The following is a 15,002-nucleotide window of genomic DNA, read 5'->3' as shown; positions in this document are numbered from 1 at the left end:
AACAGAATTTTCTTTTTACCAAATTCTTTTGCAGGTAATACCTGTGCTGCAAGAAAGCGTGTTCTGAACATCAACAATGGAGAAGCTTCAGAAATATATATATTAAATTCTGTTCACCTGCATTTATCTTTTTAAAAATAATGATACTCTCATCTGTATAAATAGTTGTTATATACTTATCCCACCAGTCTAACAAGACAGAAAATACTTCTACAAAAATGAATTTTTTTTAGATCATGACATTGTGTTAGCAGGGTTCACTTAGGCCACAGCAGTCTGAAGCTGAGGGCAAGGCATGTTCAACGCTTGCCATAATAGACTGAGATTCCTGATCAAGGCAGGAAAAATGTGGGGTTTTTTAAATGCTAGATGAGAGGCACAGATGAATGCTTGAAGAATGAAATACTAAAATTGAAAAAAGAGAAACAGTAAGTTTTTCTAGCAAGCACCCTTGATTACTTAATTCAGCAAAGACATATATATGATACCCTACATCTGGGTTTTCATGGAAATATTTTACTAGGAGAGGATTTCTTCCCTCTCTCCCTATCCAGTACTATCAAATAAAGTATTTACTGATGTAGTGGCAGCAGAGCTGTCCTATCCTTTTAGAATATGTAAGGGACCTCAAAACCCTCTGAGAAGGTTACCACTTAGCTCCAAGGAAGTAGTTGTGTTTTCCATCACATTTTGTACTGACAGTTTCCTGTCCAGTTTAATTTAGCTGTGGTGACTTCCATCTGTTTTAAAGAGATTGCCATGCAAGATGGCTAAAGGCAAACTAAAATGTCAGTATTACTCCAAAAAGCTACTGCTGTCAAAAAGATTAATTTCTGTGACGCAGCTGACAGGATATAGGAAAATCAAGTATGCTGTTTCTACTGATAGAATCTCATCCTGGTATATTTTCAATACAAGGTCTGACACATTGGTAATGGTGCTTTCTTCAGCACAGTTCTGTACGTACCAATAAGCTCCTTATTACGAACATCTAATGCCATATTCCTTAAGGCAGTTGCCACAGATGAAACAACTCTGTCATTATCCATTCGCAGCAGCTCCACAAGGATTGGTAGTCCTTTTTCTTTTCTTACAGCAGCTCGAATGTATGCTGCGAACTACAATAAACTCCAGTTACTCACAAACCTACTACAACATTCCAACTGAAGTAAGAATTACAACCTAGTAAGAGATTAAGTATGTTAGGAGACATTTTCCAAAGAAAAGATGACACGTCAAATGCATGTCAAATGTCTTTTCTATTATTATAAAGAGCTGGCTCTGTTTCTCACCCATTCCTCTTACAAAGCCGTGTTTAAAAAAAGTAGTCTAAAAGACAAAATAGCTTAATAGATTACAAGTCATTGAAAAGGGAACAGTTTGATTTTTTTTTCCCTTTTTTTTCTAAATACCAATTCTATAATGGTCATAAAATGAAAAAGTCTAAGCTTTTTTTCTATAAGCAAAGGAAGCAATTGTGGTTTTTTTTTTAATCTATCCGTGACAAATACGTAACATTAATGAAGTGCTCTCATGCGGTGCTTTTGTAACATATTGTATGCAAGGGCCACAAGCAAGAATGTATGGAAGAAATAATACAAATAATAAAGCAAATACAAACAATTTATTTATGCTGGTCTTATTCTGACAGTACCTTCCCACCAGAACTCACACCTAGATGCTAGAAGACCTAATGTGCACTGGAAGAAAGCTTTTTCTGTTTATTTAAAATAAATGGTACCAATTTCAAAGCCAGTACCCATATTGCTCTTCCTGTCTACCATCTTTGTTGTTGCTTTTCACTGTGGAAATAACATTATGGCAGCACATAAGCACTAATGATGTGCACTAGAGAGAGACACTCAGATGCATACTAGAAAATCACACATTCCTTCCAAGCGCATTTCAATATCTTACTAAAAAAGCCAGCTAAAATATGACTGGAGGAAGAGTAGGAATTCACATACCTTCCAGTTGCCCGCAGAAAGATTCTGGAGAGATCCTGCAGAGCCCTCTAGAGTAGCAGGATTGGAACTTTCTGCTAGAAGCGTTAGGTACGGCTTCACCACAGATGGGTGCCACAGCATTTCCACCCCTTTAGGGGACTTGGAAAATCCTGGTATAGGGCCAACTCCATCCCACTGAGAAGTGAACATAACATTTGTAACTAGATGAAACCTCTGGATTTTTTTTTCAATATATGATAGTTTTTCTTCAAGTGATGTACTCCTCCCCCACCATTAGCTAAACCACAGTTGACAGATTTGTAATACAAGGAAAACGGCAAACCTGATCCTCCTGTGAAGTTTTTTTTTTCTTCTTCTTTTTCTTCCCCCAGCAACTTGGCTCTGAATCTTTGCTAGGTGATTCTTTTCCTAACAAGTCATCCAATTCATTGATACCCAGCAGACGTGCCTGAGGTACTTCTAGTTCCAAACGGTAAGAAAGGTTTCTCAAGGTACAAACACAATTTTCCACTGTCTGAAGCCAAGCCAGAAAGATGTCATGTAATTAGTTACTTTCTTACACAGTGATACAGCAAACCAAACGAATCAAGTAGAGGTGAACAGGCATTTGGAGCACAAGCACTAAATTCCAATTCTGGGCCTTGGGTTTCTTTGTCTGTTTCTCTGTGAAAACTGCAATCTCTCTTCTGATACCCTCAAATACGAAAGTATTTATAATAGTAATCTCTCCCATAGTGGCTTATTTTTTAGTATTATGAAAATGAAAAGCACAAGAGCTTATTATTATTTTATTAAAGAATGAATACTTCAACACTGATGAAAATGAAAAGTGCTGAAAAATTGCAGCATATTATGCAACAGAATTTGACTGCGCATCAGTGAACTGGGGTTGGGAGAGAGGACCAGTTGGGCTCGGTGCACCACAGAGCGAAATTTTATTATACAACCTTGAAGGATCCTATCAGGCATACAGTTTATCGCTAAAATTCACTTAGATGAAACATGCACACACCTTGCTGTCATAATCTGACGTGTTCACACACGTGTGGATCACATACAGCAGTGAATCAACCAATCCCTCGCAAGACCTCATCTGTTTCCGGGCTTCTTCACCTGCGGAGCTTAGATTCCTAACGGATTGAAATGATAGAGGAACACGGTGTATGCACAGACAGACAGTCATCTTATTAGATAATCTGCAGAGTTTCTTTATACAGCCGATTGATAATCGAGAAGTTAAAAGCAAACACAGCACTTTGTGCAGTAACCCACCCCCAGTTCTTGGAGAAGATAAATATGATTCAAAACTGCAATACCAAGACAGCACTGACTCGTGAACAAAACTGGCCATAAGCAGAACCCCTTTCCCACAGACTTTTCCCTTCCAAGCCCTCCTCTGTTGTACAAGCCCAAATCTATGGTTTGTACGTGCTGCAGAACAGATTGCTGAGCTTGTCTGTGTTAGAAATATCCTTCGTTGCCTCTTCTTTAAATTGGATCCATTCAGTGGTCCGTTCTGTGATGCAGCTTCATTAATACTTGTAGTAGTACTACGCAGACAGAAGTATAAATTAGGGTGTGAGGAAAGGAAAAGGCTGCACTGTGCTTGAGAATAAGCAGCAAAGGATGTAGGAAAACATTTGCCTTCAAGGCCACTATACTGCAAAACCTGATGCTTACACTGTAACTGGATGCACGCTGAAAATGGTACTGCTCCTCAAAAAGGCTGCCGTGCCTGTCACAGGGGTGCCTTTTCTCTACATATCATGTTTACACTACTATGCTAGAACAAAACTATGTTCAAAAGCAGCATAAAACTTGTCATCTTGAAAAACAACAACAAAAAAGTAGTTTATGAAAATTTTCTGAAGTTTAGAAGGGTTACCAAAAGCAATTCCAGTCCTGTTTAAACTCAATGGCTTTATTCTACTGTTTAATGGAAGACAGTTTGAAATCTAATAAATAAAAATTATAAACAAACCTACCAATGAATAGAAATAGCTTGTATACTGCCCCAGCCCTTGAATTATCTTTTTAGATATTTTAGTTTGGCTTTTATTACTCTGAGTACTTTTTTTTCTTCTTACTGTTGTTTGAGAAATCCCCAAAGGGGATAGTCAAACAATTCTTTATGGATATGTACGCATATACAAACGTATTTATTTAAATGTATACAACAATAAAGAATCACCAAATCCACAATTTTTTCCCTAAATAACATTCATAAGCCTTACATACAATACAAAACCTGCAGTAAGTAACAGGGGAAAAGTGCAATGATCACAATTCATAAAAAACACAACACAAATTTAACCACTAGCTATTATATTTAGCATCTCTTAGTGATTAGTTTTGTACTTCTCAACGTAATTTATAAATGTCTTAAAAATTACAGTACAAAAAGGACCTGCTAGATAACATGATTACTTTATAAAAGGCAGTATTTTAGAACAGCAAATTACCTCAGGCATCCTGTAGTATTGCGTAGCACTAGGGAGGTCTGGAATTTAATTTTATGATCATCGTCAAAAGAAGAACTGTTCCATCCAGAATGTGGCACTATCACAGTGCTTGTCAGCGTTGACAGAGCATCTCTAATGATTGTCATCTTCACTGCATCGCATGAAGACAAGTTCCAGAGAACCCCTGAAGAAAAGATTTCCCTTGCAGTGAGGTCAGACAAGGCTTGGCGACCAAACACAAAGCAGCAGCAACAACTTAAAAGACATCACTTTAATACAGGAGAAAGAAATCTACCTATGCAAACCCAAAACAAATGTTAATTAGTCTGCAACGTAACTTTAATATTATTCCAGCATTATTGGTCAGTAAGTGGTCTGCAAAGCTGCCAGTAAAAGATTCACTTCACAGACTGAAGTAAGTATTTCTACACTTCAGATTGTAACATATTCGAGAGCCTTCACTCTATCTGTCTTGCTGCTGCGTAAGCTCTTTGACGGAAAGGCTGGAGTGCGAGATGATCATCAGAATAACCCTAACAGATCAGCAGTTAGGTCTCCCACAATACTGAGAAGGAAAACATGTGCATCAGTGATAAATACTCTTAAGGAAAAATACTCCGCAGAAACGCACACCGACTGCCAGGAGATGTTCCCTTCTTCCTTTCCTGAGGTACAGCTCATCCTACTACCTGCCTGGAGAGGGGAAGCCCCCCTCTCTGCACTACAGGAGTCTAGAGGAGTGTCCCCTAAACATAAAACGTACCCTCTACGTGTAATGGGAGCCAAAATCTGTCTTTTTTTTAGTATGCCAGGCAACATGAAAAATTAGTACAAGCTGGTATAAACGCACCTCAGCAGACACTTCTGTTCCTAAAGAGGCCATGAATAGATTTGCCAGATTAATTCAGCACCAAAGTTCATATAAAACAAAAAAACAAAAGTAATTTAGTCATTCACTATTAACTAGTTTATTGATGTCTGTCACCTGTACACACATTTGTAGGCATGCACGTGCAGTCACTGCAGCTGCAGTGGGACACCAGTGACGCTGCCACCTGAGCGTGCCGGCAGGAACGGCTCCCTACACTACCAGCTGGCTCCTCTCCCAGAGGAGGGTTCCAGTGTAGAAGAAAAGGTGTGAATATCTGCTTGAACAGAAAAGAAGAAAGCAGCTGCTTCCAGTAACAATTCATACGGACATCGCAACTATGGGCGACTGTCAGCAGTAGGCTCCTGACACACAGGGGTCACTACTGAACGGTCGCTGCTCTGTTAAGAGGAATGGGTCATGCCTGGTACTTCAGGCAATGGTACAGCCTTCAAGGGAAGGGCTGCTAAAACCAGGCAGCTAAATCTCAAAACCAAAAATACTCCTTACAGATGCCACTGAAACTGCATGCCTGCCGTGAGTGTACAACCCGATCCCCAGCAGTACTTTCATTTGTTGCCTCGTTAGTTCTAGGCCGTCGGCAGTCTGAGAAGGCATATTTGCCAGATGAGAGAAGGCACTTTTCTGAACTTTTCATCCTATTCAGAAAAAGGCATGAATGTCTGACCTCCAAAGGGTGAATCTTTAACAACCCTGTAAGAGGTTTGGGAAAAGGAAGAAACAGATCATTATCCTGATTTATATGAAACCTGGAGATTAAAGTTATAAACTACTTAAAAAGAGACATGGAAGAGATTTGCAATATTCTTGAGAGAGACTGTTTACACTGGAAATCTCTACATCTTTGCAGGCAGAATTATCAGCTAAAAGAAAGGTCGTAGGAATACAAGAGCAAAAATGAAGCATGAATAATCTATGAACGTCACAGCTGAAAAATCACCAGTGTTTTGCAAAGATGAGGTCTTGTGAAAAAAATTCTGAAAAAATGACAAAGAAGATAGATTGGCAGATGGGTGATAGCCATTACAGTCTTAATTAAAGGTCCCAAGTGTGTGATGTGATGATTCTAAATCAGGCAGAACCTGGAAAGCCAGTATGCAAAGAGGAATTCAAGATGAACTATGGAGGGGGAATATGGTTTTGGTTTGGTTTGGTTTGTGGTTTTTTTTTTCAGTGATAAACATGGGAAGAATGGCCTGCACTGGTATTACTGCTTTCTTGCACCGTATGCCTGGGATCCTAGATATTTAAGTGCAGAGCTGAACATCCAAGAGCTAATGTGAAAATCCTACAGAAATGTTCTTCCTGGAAACCATAACAAGCAGTCTAGAATATTTTACATTCAACTATCAGCCAAACGGAACTATCAATCTTTATCCTCAGGCAGAATTCAACAGTTTCCTACCCTGCAGAGTCTTCTTGCTCGACACTCAGATACAAAAGTATGAGCTCTAACATAATTATCAGCAGAACTGTACATGCAAGTAATATGCTAAACTAGGCATTTAATCATCTTTCTTCATGAAACACAGCTTAAAGCTCATCTAAATTCTCACCAGGTACTCATCTTATTGGGAACATTTTCTTCACAGACAGTATTTTACTAATTGTGAAGCAGAATAGCTTTATAATATATACGTGTGTATATATGTATAGTGTACATCCAGCAAAAAACCATTAAACAGCATTTCCACAATAGCCCAATAGAATTGCTACCATAAACCATACGGTGTTCAGTTTGACTAGATCTTGAACATTTTGTTTCCTCAGAAATAAATTATGGGAGATCAAGACAGTAAATGTTACAAGAGTTAACAAACCCAAAAGTTCATAAGACAGCAAAATTTTGTAATAGTCACACAAAAATAAGAAAGAAAAATCTTTGCAACAAACATCCTGTTTTTTTCTCTTCAGTAAAACAGTTAAGAGGGGGCTCCACGAGACAGATACATGAGGAGGTTCATGACTGTCTTGACTTCTAGCTATGACACAGGCAGTCAAAGTACTTAGTGTGTGACACATTGGTTCCTGGAGATTCTTATCTCTGTCGCTGAGCTCACACACAAAGCTAACTTGAATGTTTGGATGAAGATTACGGTTGCTGGCGTGGCTGTCCTTGAATAACCCAACTTTCTGCAACAGCTCATCTACCTAGGAAACAGACTTCTTTGCAATTAGGTGAAGACTGTACAATGAACTCTCCTAAGAGCCAGAACACCCTCACAAACTTTTCCGCTGCCTTTTCTAAATCCAAAGCATGTTTGCTTCACTGTGGTTGCTTCAATGGAAAGCAGAACAAGCCCAAGCTTTGAGACGAGATTGTATTCATCATCTATTTACAATAACTTCCCCAAAGACGGATAAAAAAACTTTTAACTTTTTTGGAATCTAAATTAGTATATCTACGTTTTTAAATGCAAAGAAACTACATGGTGATGGATTCAGAAACAGTTTACAGACAATTGTCCTGGCTGCATCGTTGCTGAAGAATCCAGGTGTGGTTTCCCTCAACCAAGTGGCTTTTGAGCTACGGAACCCAAGTTACAAGTGAGACAGATCGAAGGACAACTTTCAAGTTTGTCATATTGTAATTGTGGCCTTAGCTGGACAACAGCTGGAGCACAGCTGGGCAGAAAGGGAGCCAGGCGTGCTGGCCAGCAGCAGGCTCCAGAGGAGCCAGCAGGGTGCTTTTACCAGAACGTTTGCCTACATAACAGTTTGATTACTGAAAGCAAACGATCAAATGTATATCCACTTCCATACCATAAATCTCTTCCATGACGGTATGCCCTTGCTAAAGGTAAGTACTTCATGGGTAACTAACAGTGAGAAATCTAAATCCTTCACTGGCCTACAGCTTTAAGTTTTTGAAACTGCATTTCAAAACTGAAAATGCAATTTCTGATGCAAACTAGAAATTAGATCTTACCTAAACCTCCTCCCTGCCCCCCCAAACATTTGTTGTTAAAGCAGGTTATGCAAGAGAAAAATTCTGTTTTGAGTCTCAGAGTACTATTATTTACTTAATGCATACAGGAAAACAGCACGCTCGATTCTCCGTGGCCTAGCTTTGAAAATATTACTGTATGGTTATTGACATAGAGGGAAATCTTTCGCACTTGCTAAGTATGACTGCGTCTAAATATTTACTGGCTAACCTATAGCTTCTGGAAAAGCTGGAGCAGCCGGGTGCTGTGCGAAATGCCAAGGCAACAAGTGGTGACGCACTGCATTCCCCGGCACGGCTGGACCAGTGCTGCCAGTCACTCCCCACAGCCCAGGGACGTGGCACGCGCCCCTGACCTTGCCTTCCCAGGAGCTCTGTAACCCAGATGCTTGCTAAGAAACTGGAAGAGAATAGCCAGCAGCATCTTTTTGTCATATGTGGGCACAATCTGAGAAGACCAGCTAGAGGACCTCCCTGAACTCGGTCCCCCCCCAAGAAGCCCGTTAGAATTTTGCAACTATTACACCTTGTCTGTGAGGATCTGCCTGGGAGCGTTCAAAGAGCAGATCACCAGTTCCACAGAGCAACTATGTCAAACCTTGCCCAGAAGCTGGGCTCTCGAGGAGGTAGCCTGATCAAATGATTAATGATGTATCACCTTGTGTTCGTTATGTGAAGGCAAAAGTTCTCACCAGGATACTGTTTCTTAATTTGAGAGAAGTCTTCAGCTATTTATTTTAGAGGAGAACTGTGTATTACTTAGCCCTTTAGCCATCATGTTAAAAATGAGAATATGATATGATTATTTGTAGAGTGCTTACAGAAAGAAACCTTGAAGGCAAAAGCAGTTATAATTTGGGAAGTTTCCATTCAAAGATAAGGAAAATGGTGGTAGAAGCCAGTACAATGCTGTATTAAGGTCTAAGAGACTTCTGGGATGATGGCGTAATCGCATATGTCATTTAAGTAACAGGGCCTTTTTATTCCTCGTTGTGGAGGCACACTTATGACCAAGTATTTAACTGTTACAGAATCATCTGCCAAAGTCCAAAGAGACAGTTTGGATAGAGAATGAATTTAGAAAAAATATATTTTTCAACAGCTGCAACTTCCATCATTCTGGAATACTGGTGATCATCCCATTCACAACTCTGTGTAGCAAAAGCAGTGCCAAGTCCATTACCTGCCTACTGTCCCTAGCATCTCTGGGTTTGGAAGGAGAGTTTGTGTATAATTCAACTGATTGCTTCAGCTGGCCTCACGTTTCACGCTTAGTCTGTGAATGTACTACAAAATACAGCAGAAAAATCACACTATTAGTGCTTGACATTGGCTAGAGGTGAGGAAAATCTGAGAGAAGGCTAAAGTTCAAAAGATAGCAGCATTACCAAGCATGGATAATTCTTAATAGTAGAAGGAAATAAGTAGGAACAGCACTGGGGTGGGAGGGGAAACACCAAAAAAGATCAGTAACCTTTGCAGGAGAGTTTAAAATGCCATATGAAAATAGTTCTGTAGTTTTAATGAAAAGTGGAACTTACCATTTTCCTTTTTTTGATCGGAGGTTGCCTGCCCTATGTTTGCATTAAATTCGGACCCTTACGGCTCTCAGAGATCATCATGCTAAAACAATATTTCTGTGAACGTTGTCCAAAATAACCCTACTTGGGAAATTAAAGTAAGTAGCATGATAAAATTGAGAGCCTTATCTACATGAAAATTTGCAGTTGCTATCATTGACAACGCTGCTTCGGTATTTGCAATGGCTGGATATTTTTGTCATAAGATTTATTTTAGACAAGACAGAAAATTGACCTTGATGTTTGCATCTAAAGTGGCAAGGGACACAAATCTTTAACATGAATGTCCATCTCCAAAGTTTTAGCCAGTCATTTAAATTGATTAGATGGTAAGAATAAAAATGAAAAAAACATTTAATGAATACGTCTCCCTTCTCAAAAATCAGGAAAATTTGCCAAGTCATATTTAATATTACTTACTATAGAAAAAACTAGATGTCTGGCTCTTGAATGAAATATTCTAGCATAAGTATTAAAAAATAGCGAAAACATGCAACCCTGATTTAACTGTAGATAAAAAGCTTTTAAGTAGCTGGGATGTACCTACAAGATATAATAAAATACAGGTGCTCATATCAAGTTATGTAAACTACTCTGATGAACCAGAATACGTTCTCCTCTAAAACTGCTGAATAGGAGAAATAAAAAACAATGTTCAAGATAAGGTGGAAAGATGAAAGCAGAATAAAAATGCTCAACAGGTTATGCAGAGGTGTAATTCAAGTTTAAAGATGTACATCTTCTGTAAGATCAAGTCCCAGAAAAATCCATATAAAAATCCCAATAGCTTTACTAAAAGAATCTTGATGGAAAGTATATAGGTTTATGCACTAGATCTTAAAATTACCAAAATTTAGGGATTGTACATTGGAGTACTGACAGGGTCAGATGAGTCCTTTAAGTTGACTAACAGAAGTTACTCACTGGAGGTATTTTAGAGCCCCCTCATTTTTTTCCTATCCTGTCCTGAAACAATTTTTTAGAATTGATGTAGCATCACAAATCAGGGTTGTTAAGACAAATATATGTCACGCAGGTTAAAGGGGGACATGGTCCTGGGCAATCTGCTCCAGGTGACCCTGCTCACGTGGAGGGGGATAGATAAGGCGGCCTCCAGATGTCCCTTCCAACCTCACCTCTTCTGTGATGCTGTGAAAACAGAAGCCCAAAATCTTGTGTAAGAGGGCTCTCAAAGAAGAAATACCTGAAACAGTCAAACCCACTGAACTGCACAGCCTCCTAAAGCAGATCAGGGGGATCTTTCTTTGACCCCATCTGTTACCTTCCTTGACATAACAATACTTGCTGACAGCTGATCTATCGATTGTATTTACAGGGCTTTGAAGTTGTTTTGGACCTCGGATAAATAAATGGAAGATGCAAGGAACAGTACCAGCTAGTGGTGGCTGATAAAAGTACGTCGAACTAACAATAAGCTTGTACCTGCGAGCCAACAACAAAACATAACTCTCCAAACCCAATACCATGAATGAAGTGGACAGCTGACACAAGGACAACGTATTTGAGGTTCGCCTTACAGACGCAGAACAGAGTTCTGTTTTAAAACCATCAACTTCACAACAGATCTCACGTTTGCAGCTAATGGGTGCGTACAGGGTGAGGAAAGCCAAGGTACTCTATATTTTCTAAAAATGATGGCAACCAGAAATAGTACTGGTAGGTGTTTTGAGGATATTTTCCACATAGATTTGGGACAAAAAAAACCCTTGCCCATAAACTTCTGGTTCTCTAGATTTAAACCCCTGATACCTAGAATATATATAGAGGAGAAATCTTAAATAATTTAGATCCCATCCTTGACCCTGACAAGCTTAGGTTAAAGCCAAATGATTTTGACTATCTAATGTAAACTCTGGTGCAGCAAACAAAAAAAAGAAAGAAAATAGGATTGTCTGGAAGACTTTTCTGAGGAACTGACTACAGAAGTGAGTGCTTAAAAGGAGCAGAGCTGAACCAAGGTGAATAAACATATATACACAATAGTGCAGCAGAGTTTGGTCGAACATTTTGCCCTGAAAATTTGAAAGAATCAGCTTTTTGTTCTAAAGGTCCTGGGTCTCTGGCTCTATGATGCTGGTCAAGCTGTTTCGGTACATATTTAATAATAGCAAGTGATTTTAATTGGTGATGTTCCTTCCTCACGTAGAAGATACTTTAAAAGCACTTGAAATTTCTACAAACTGTAACAGAGCAGAACCAGAGACAATTCTAAACCACTAAGTTTCAGTGATTGAGGTTTTTGGGGTTTGTTTTCTGTTTGTGAGATGTTGTCCCCCTCCAAAGATTCAAAACATTTAGAGAATAACGGAGAAAAGGATTCTTCCCAAGAAGGAAATTACTATTAAAAAGAAAAAGGACAAGACTCTGGAGTAATACAGCCCTCTTCAGTCTTCATGGTTTTGTATCACTTTACTCGGAACACATCTGGAGGTTCAAAGATCCACGATGAGGAAATGTCTGTCAGTTAGGTCCAGAGACCAACTCTGCATGCCAGCTATGATACTCCCTGTAACACCAGAGGACACTAAACAGCTGATCTGGCTGTATATAGAGAAGACAACTTGGGCGAACTTCTGTGAGGATGACATATGCTTGAATTAACTCACACAATGTACCAAAAATTATGTGGAAACAAACAAAAAGACCTCAAGACTCAGGCAGCAAGGATCAAATTTTGCCCTGGAAATGTGATCTGGACAAGGTGATATGAAGCAGAATAAACAAAACCAAAACCTAAACTGAAACAAAACAAAAGAAACCCCAAAACAAAACAAAAAATCCAGAATCAGAACCATCTAGTGAAAACAGGTAGTTTGGAATCTATAAAGTCAAAACTTAAATGTTATTGCATTTAGTGACTGGATTTGTTTTTAATCAAATCCTACTGCATGTAGATAGGTCAGAAATACTGAAAAATCAACTGAGTTTTCATAATTTTTCATAGGATGCTTTCAACTGGGGAGAAATTATTTATGAAGAACTGTTTTTCCAACACACTAATAGAAACAGTCTGTTTCTGTATCCTGCTTGCTGCACATAATGCTCTGGGGTGGAATGGACGCAAGCAAAGTGCATGTGGGCAGATGGGTCTGTGATCATGCGCAGGACCCCTCCAACGGGGCTTGGGGGGTATCACAGAGCCAATGACTTGACACAGCTGTGAAATGCCTCACCTGGTGCTGTGAGGTCCGGAAGACAGCATGCTAATTTAGATCTGCAAGGGTCAAGATTTGGCCTATAATCAACTGTAGAAACAGAAGGAAAAAGAACAGCTCCGTGTTCTTGAGCACATATCTGCTGTAATCAGAGCCTGGCAAGGTTGTGTCCAAAGCTATCGGGCTTTGTAAACCTCAGCAATTTGTTTGTTTCTGTTTCAGCGTAAATCAAATCAACATTAGCATTTGCTTTTCTACTGCGCTGACATAAAGAACTCCATGCATATGAAGCATATCTTACATTACTGTTGAAATACGTTGATGTCATATACCTCTCAAGAAAAAGATACGGATATTTTCTCTTGATACCTTTAGCATTCCTTCTGCTAGTCCCATTCTAAAACCAGTATCTTTAAGCAAATAATTGAAAAGAATCATTACTTTAGACAATTTGATGTCTAGCAATTATAAATCCTGAAATAAAAGGTTATGTGATCACCTAGTACAAATTTGTTAAATCTCTAAAAGGTTCAATATATGCTTTTCAGTAACAAGTTTATGCCATCTCGGATGTGCAATTAATAATGCTACTCTGACAGCAGACATCAAGACTGAAATCGAGACCCAAAGTATCCTCACATAAAACTCCCAAAAATATAGCAATCCAGATTTATCAGCTTGCAAGGAAACAAACTTAACTTTGGATCTGAACGTTGCAAATACAACAGTGCATGCACTAGAACTAGCGTAAATATGGAAAAGCATTACTTTTAACACCACCCACCACCTCCTCAAAAAAGTTCTCTATAAAATTATTGGAAATTACTCAGGAGTAACATACTCAAGCATTCAAACTGATGGCCTTCTATATAATTATTTGTATTTAAAATTGCACTCACAGATTAATACATGCAGTAAGCTTCATCTCTTGTATTAAGGTATGGAAAAAGACTAGCATTTTAATAGCACTAGTATTGTGCTCTTTCATTTACTTTCCAAATGGCAGCATCAGCAAGGTACATAATATACAGTGGAAACTAATAGTTGAAGTAGACCATAGTTGATCTTACTGAAACACAGAAGTATGAAACTAATGTGTATGGAATCTCACTGGTGTTTTTCTACCACGATGTGCTAAGGCATACCGAATGCAGGTAACAGTGCAATGGCAGTACCTCACATGTAAATATTTTATTAACTTATATTAAAGTTAATGGCTTGTTAGCCAGAATTTCTCAGTTGTGCAACAGTTTTGTCGTCACAGACCATAAGCACCTAATGAAATATAAGGTTTTATTTTTATTGATTTTTAAAGGTTAATGCCTAACCCAATAATGTTGCTTTAAGTCTTTGGGCCCTGGCACAAGAAAACACGCAGATTCTACTTCACAGCAGCATACAAAATCATCAAACCTCACTCCATCAAATTTCAGCTCCTTCACTTACAAATCATCACTTTTCTTCACACTAAAGAATTTTCTATCCACTTCAGGACTGCACTTGGACAAGACTGGTTACCTTCTGTAACAGCAAAAATTAAGCAGGCAAAATTAACAATTCTGCTAGATCTTTAGCCACTGCACTAACAGTTGCTGGAGTTACTTGAGCTGTAACATGTAAGCAGAACTTTGGCTTCATCTTTCTCACCAAGTAAGCCAGGACGGAATAAGGCTGTTGATCCCTAGCAGCAATTCATGGATGACAGGCTAGCAATGTTCCTTAACTGGGAGAAGAAGTTGCATGGGAAATGCCCCCTAACATCGACTTGTCTCTAACATTTTCTCCACAGGGAAAAATATTAAGACAATTGTGTATTGACTGTTCTGATACACAAAATTTTTTAGATTTATTCATAACCCTTCTGGACTTGGATCAACGGCAGGATATTCAGGTGATGAATCTGTCTTTTCCAATATATAGGAATGAAGCATGAGAAAAATGAAAACCCACCTTCTCTTACTCAGTAGCTTTTGGTGTTGTA

The 15,002-nt window shown here is 38.8% G+C and overlaps 1 protein-coding gene across 5 annotated transcripts in view; it reads right to left on the bottom strand.

Annotated features, from left to right (window-relative positions):
- The window catches only part of PKP4 (plakophilin 4), a 101,714-nt gene that overhangs the window by 8,743 nt on the left and 77,969 nt on the right, over positions 1–15,002 (bottom strand). For all 5 annotated transcript variants that reach the window (XM_080398672.1, XM_080398673.1, XM_080398674.1 and 2 more), the window contains 5 exons: positions 4,430–4,613; positions 2,980–3,097; positions 2,290–2,481; positions 1,968–2,141; positions 968–1,118 (listed from right to left, as the gene is read on the bottom strand). In XM_080398672.1, coding sequence (XP_080254798.1) covers positions 968–1,118; positions 1,968–2,141; positions 2,290–2,481; positions 2,980–3,097; positions 4,430–4,613 — 819 coding nt within the window. The remainder of the gene's footprint in view (positions 1–967; positions 1,119–1,967; positions 2,142–2,289; positions 2,482–2,979; positions 3,098–4,429; positions 4,614–15,002) is intronic.

The sequence above is a fragment of the Falco punctatus genome (genome assembly GCF_963210335.1).
Source record: "Falco punctatus genome assembly, chromosome: 8".
In the NCBI taxonomy this organism is placed as follows: Eukaryota; Metazoa; Chordata; class Aves; order Falconiformes; family Falconidae; genus Falco; species Falco punctatus.
This window is presented reverse-complemented; position numbering and strand designations above follow the sequence as displayed.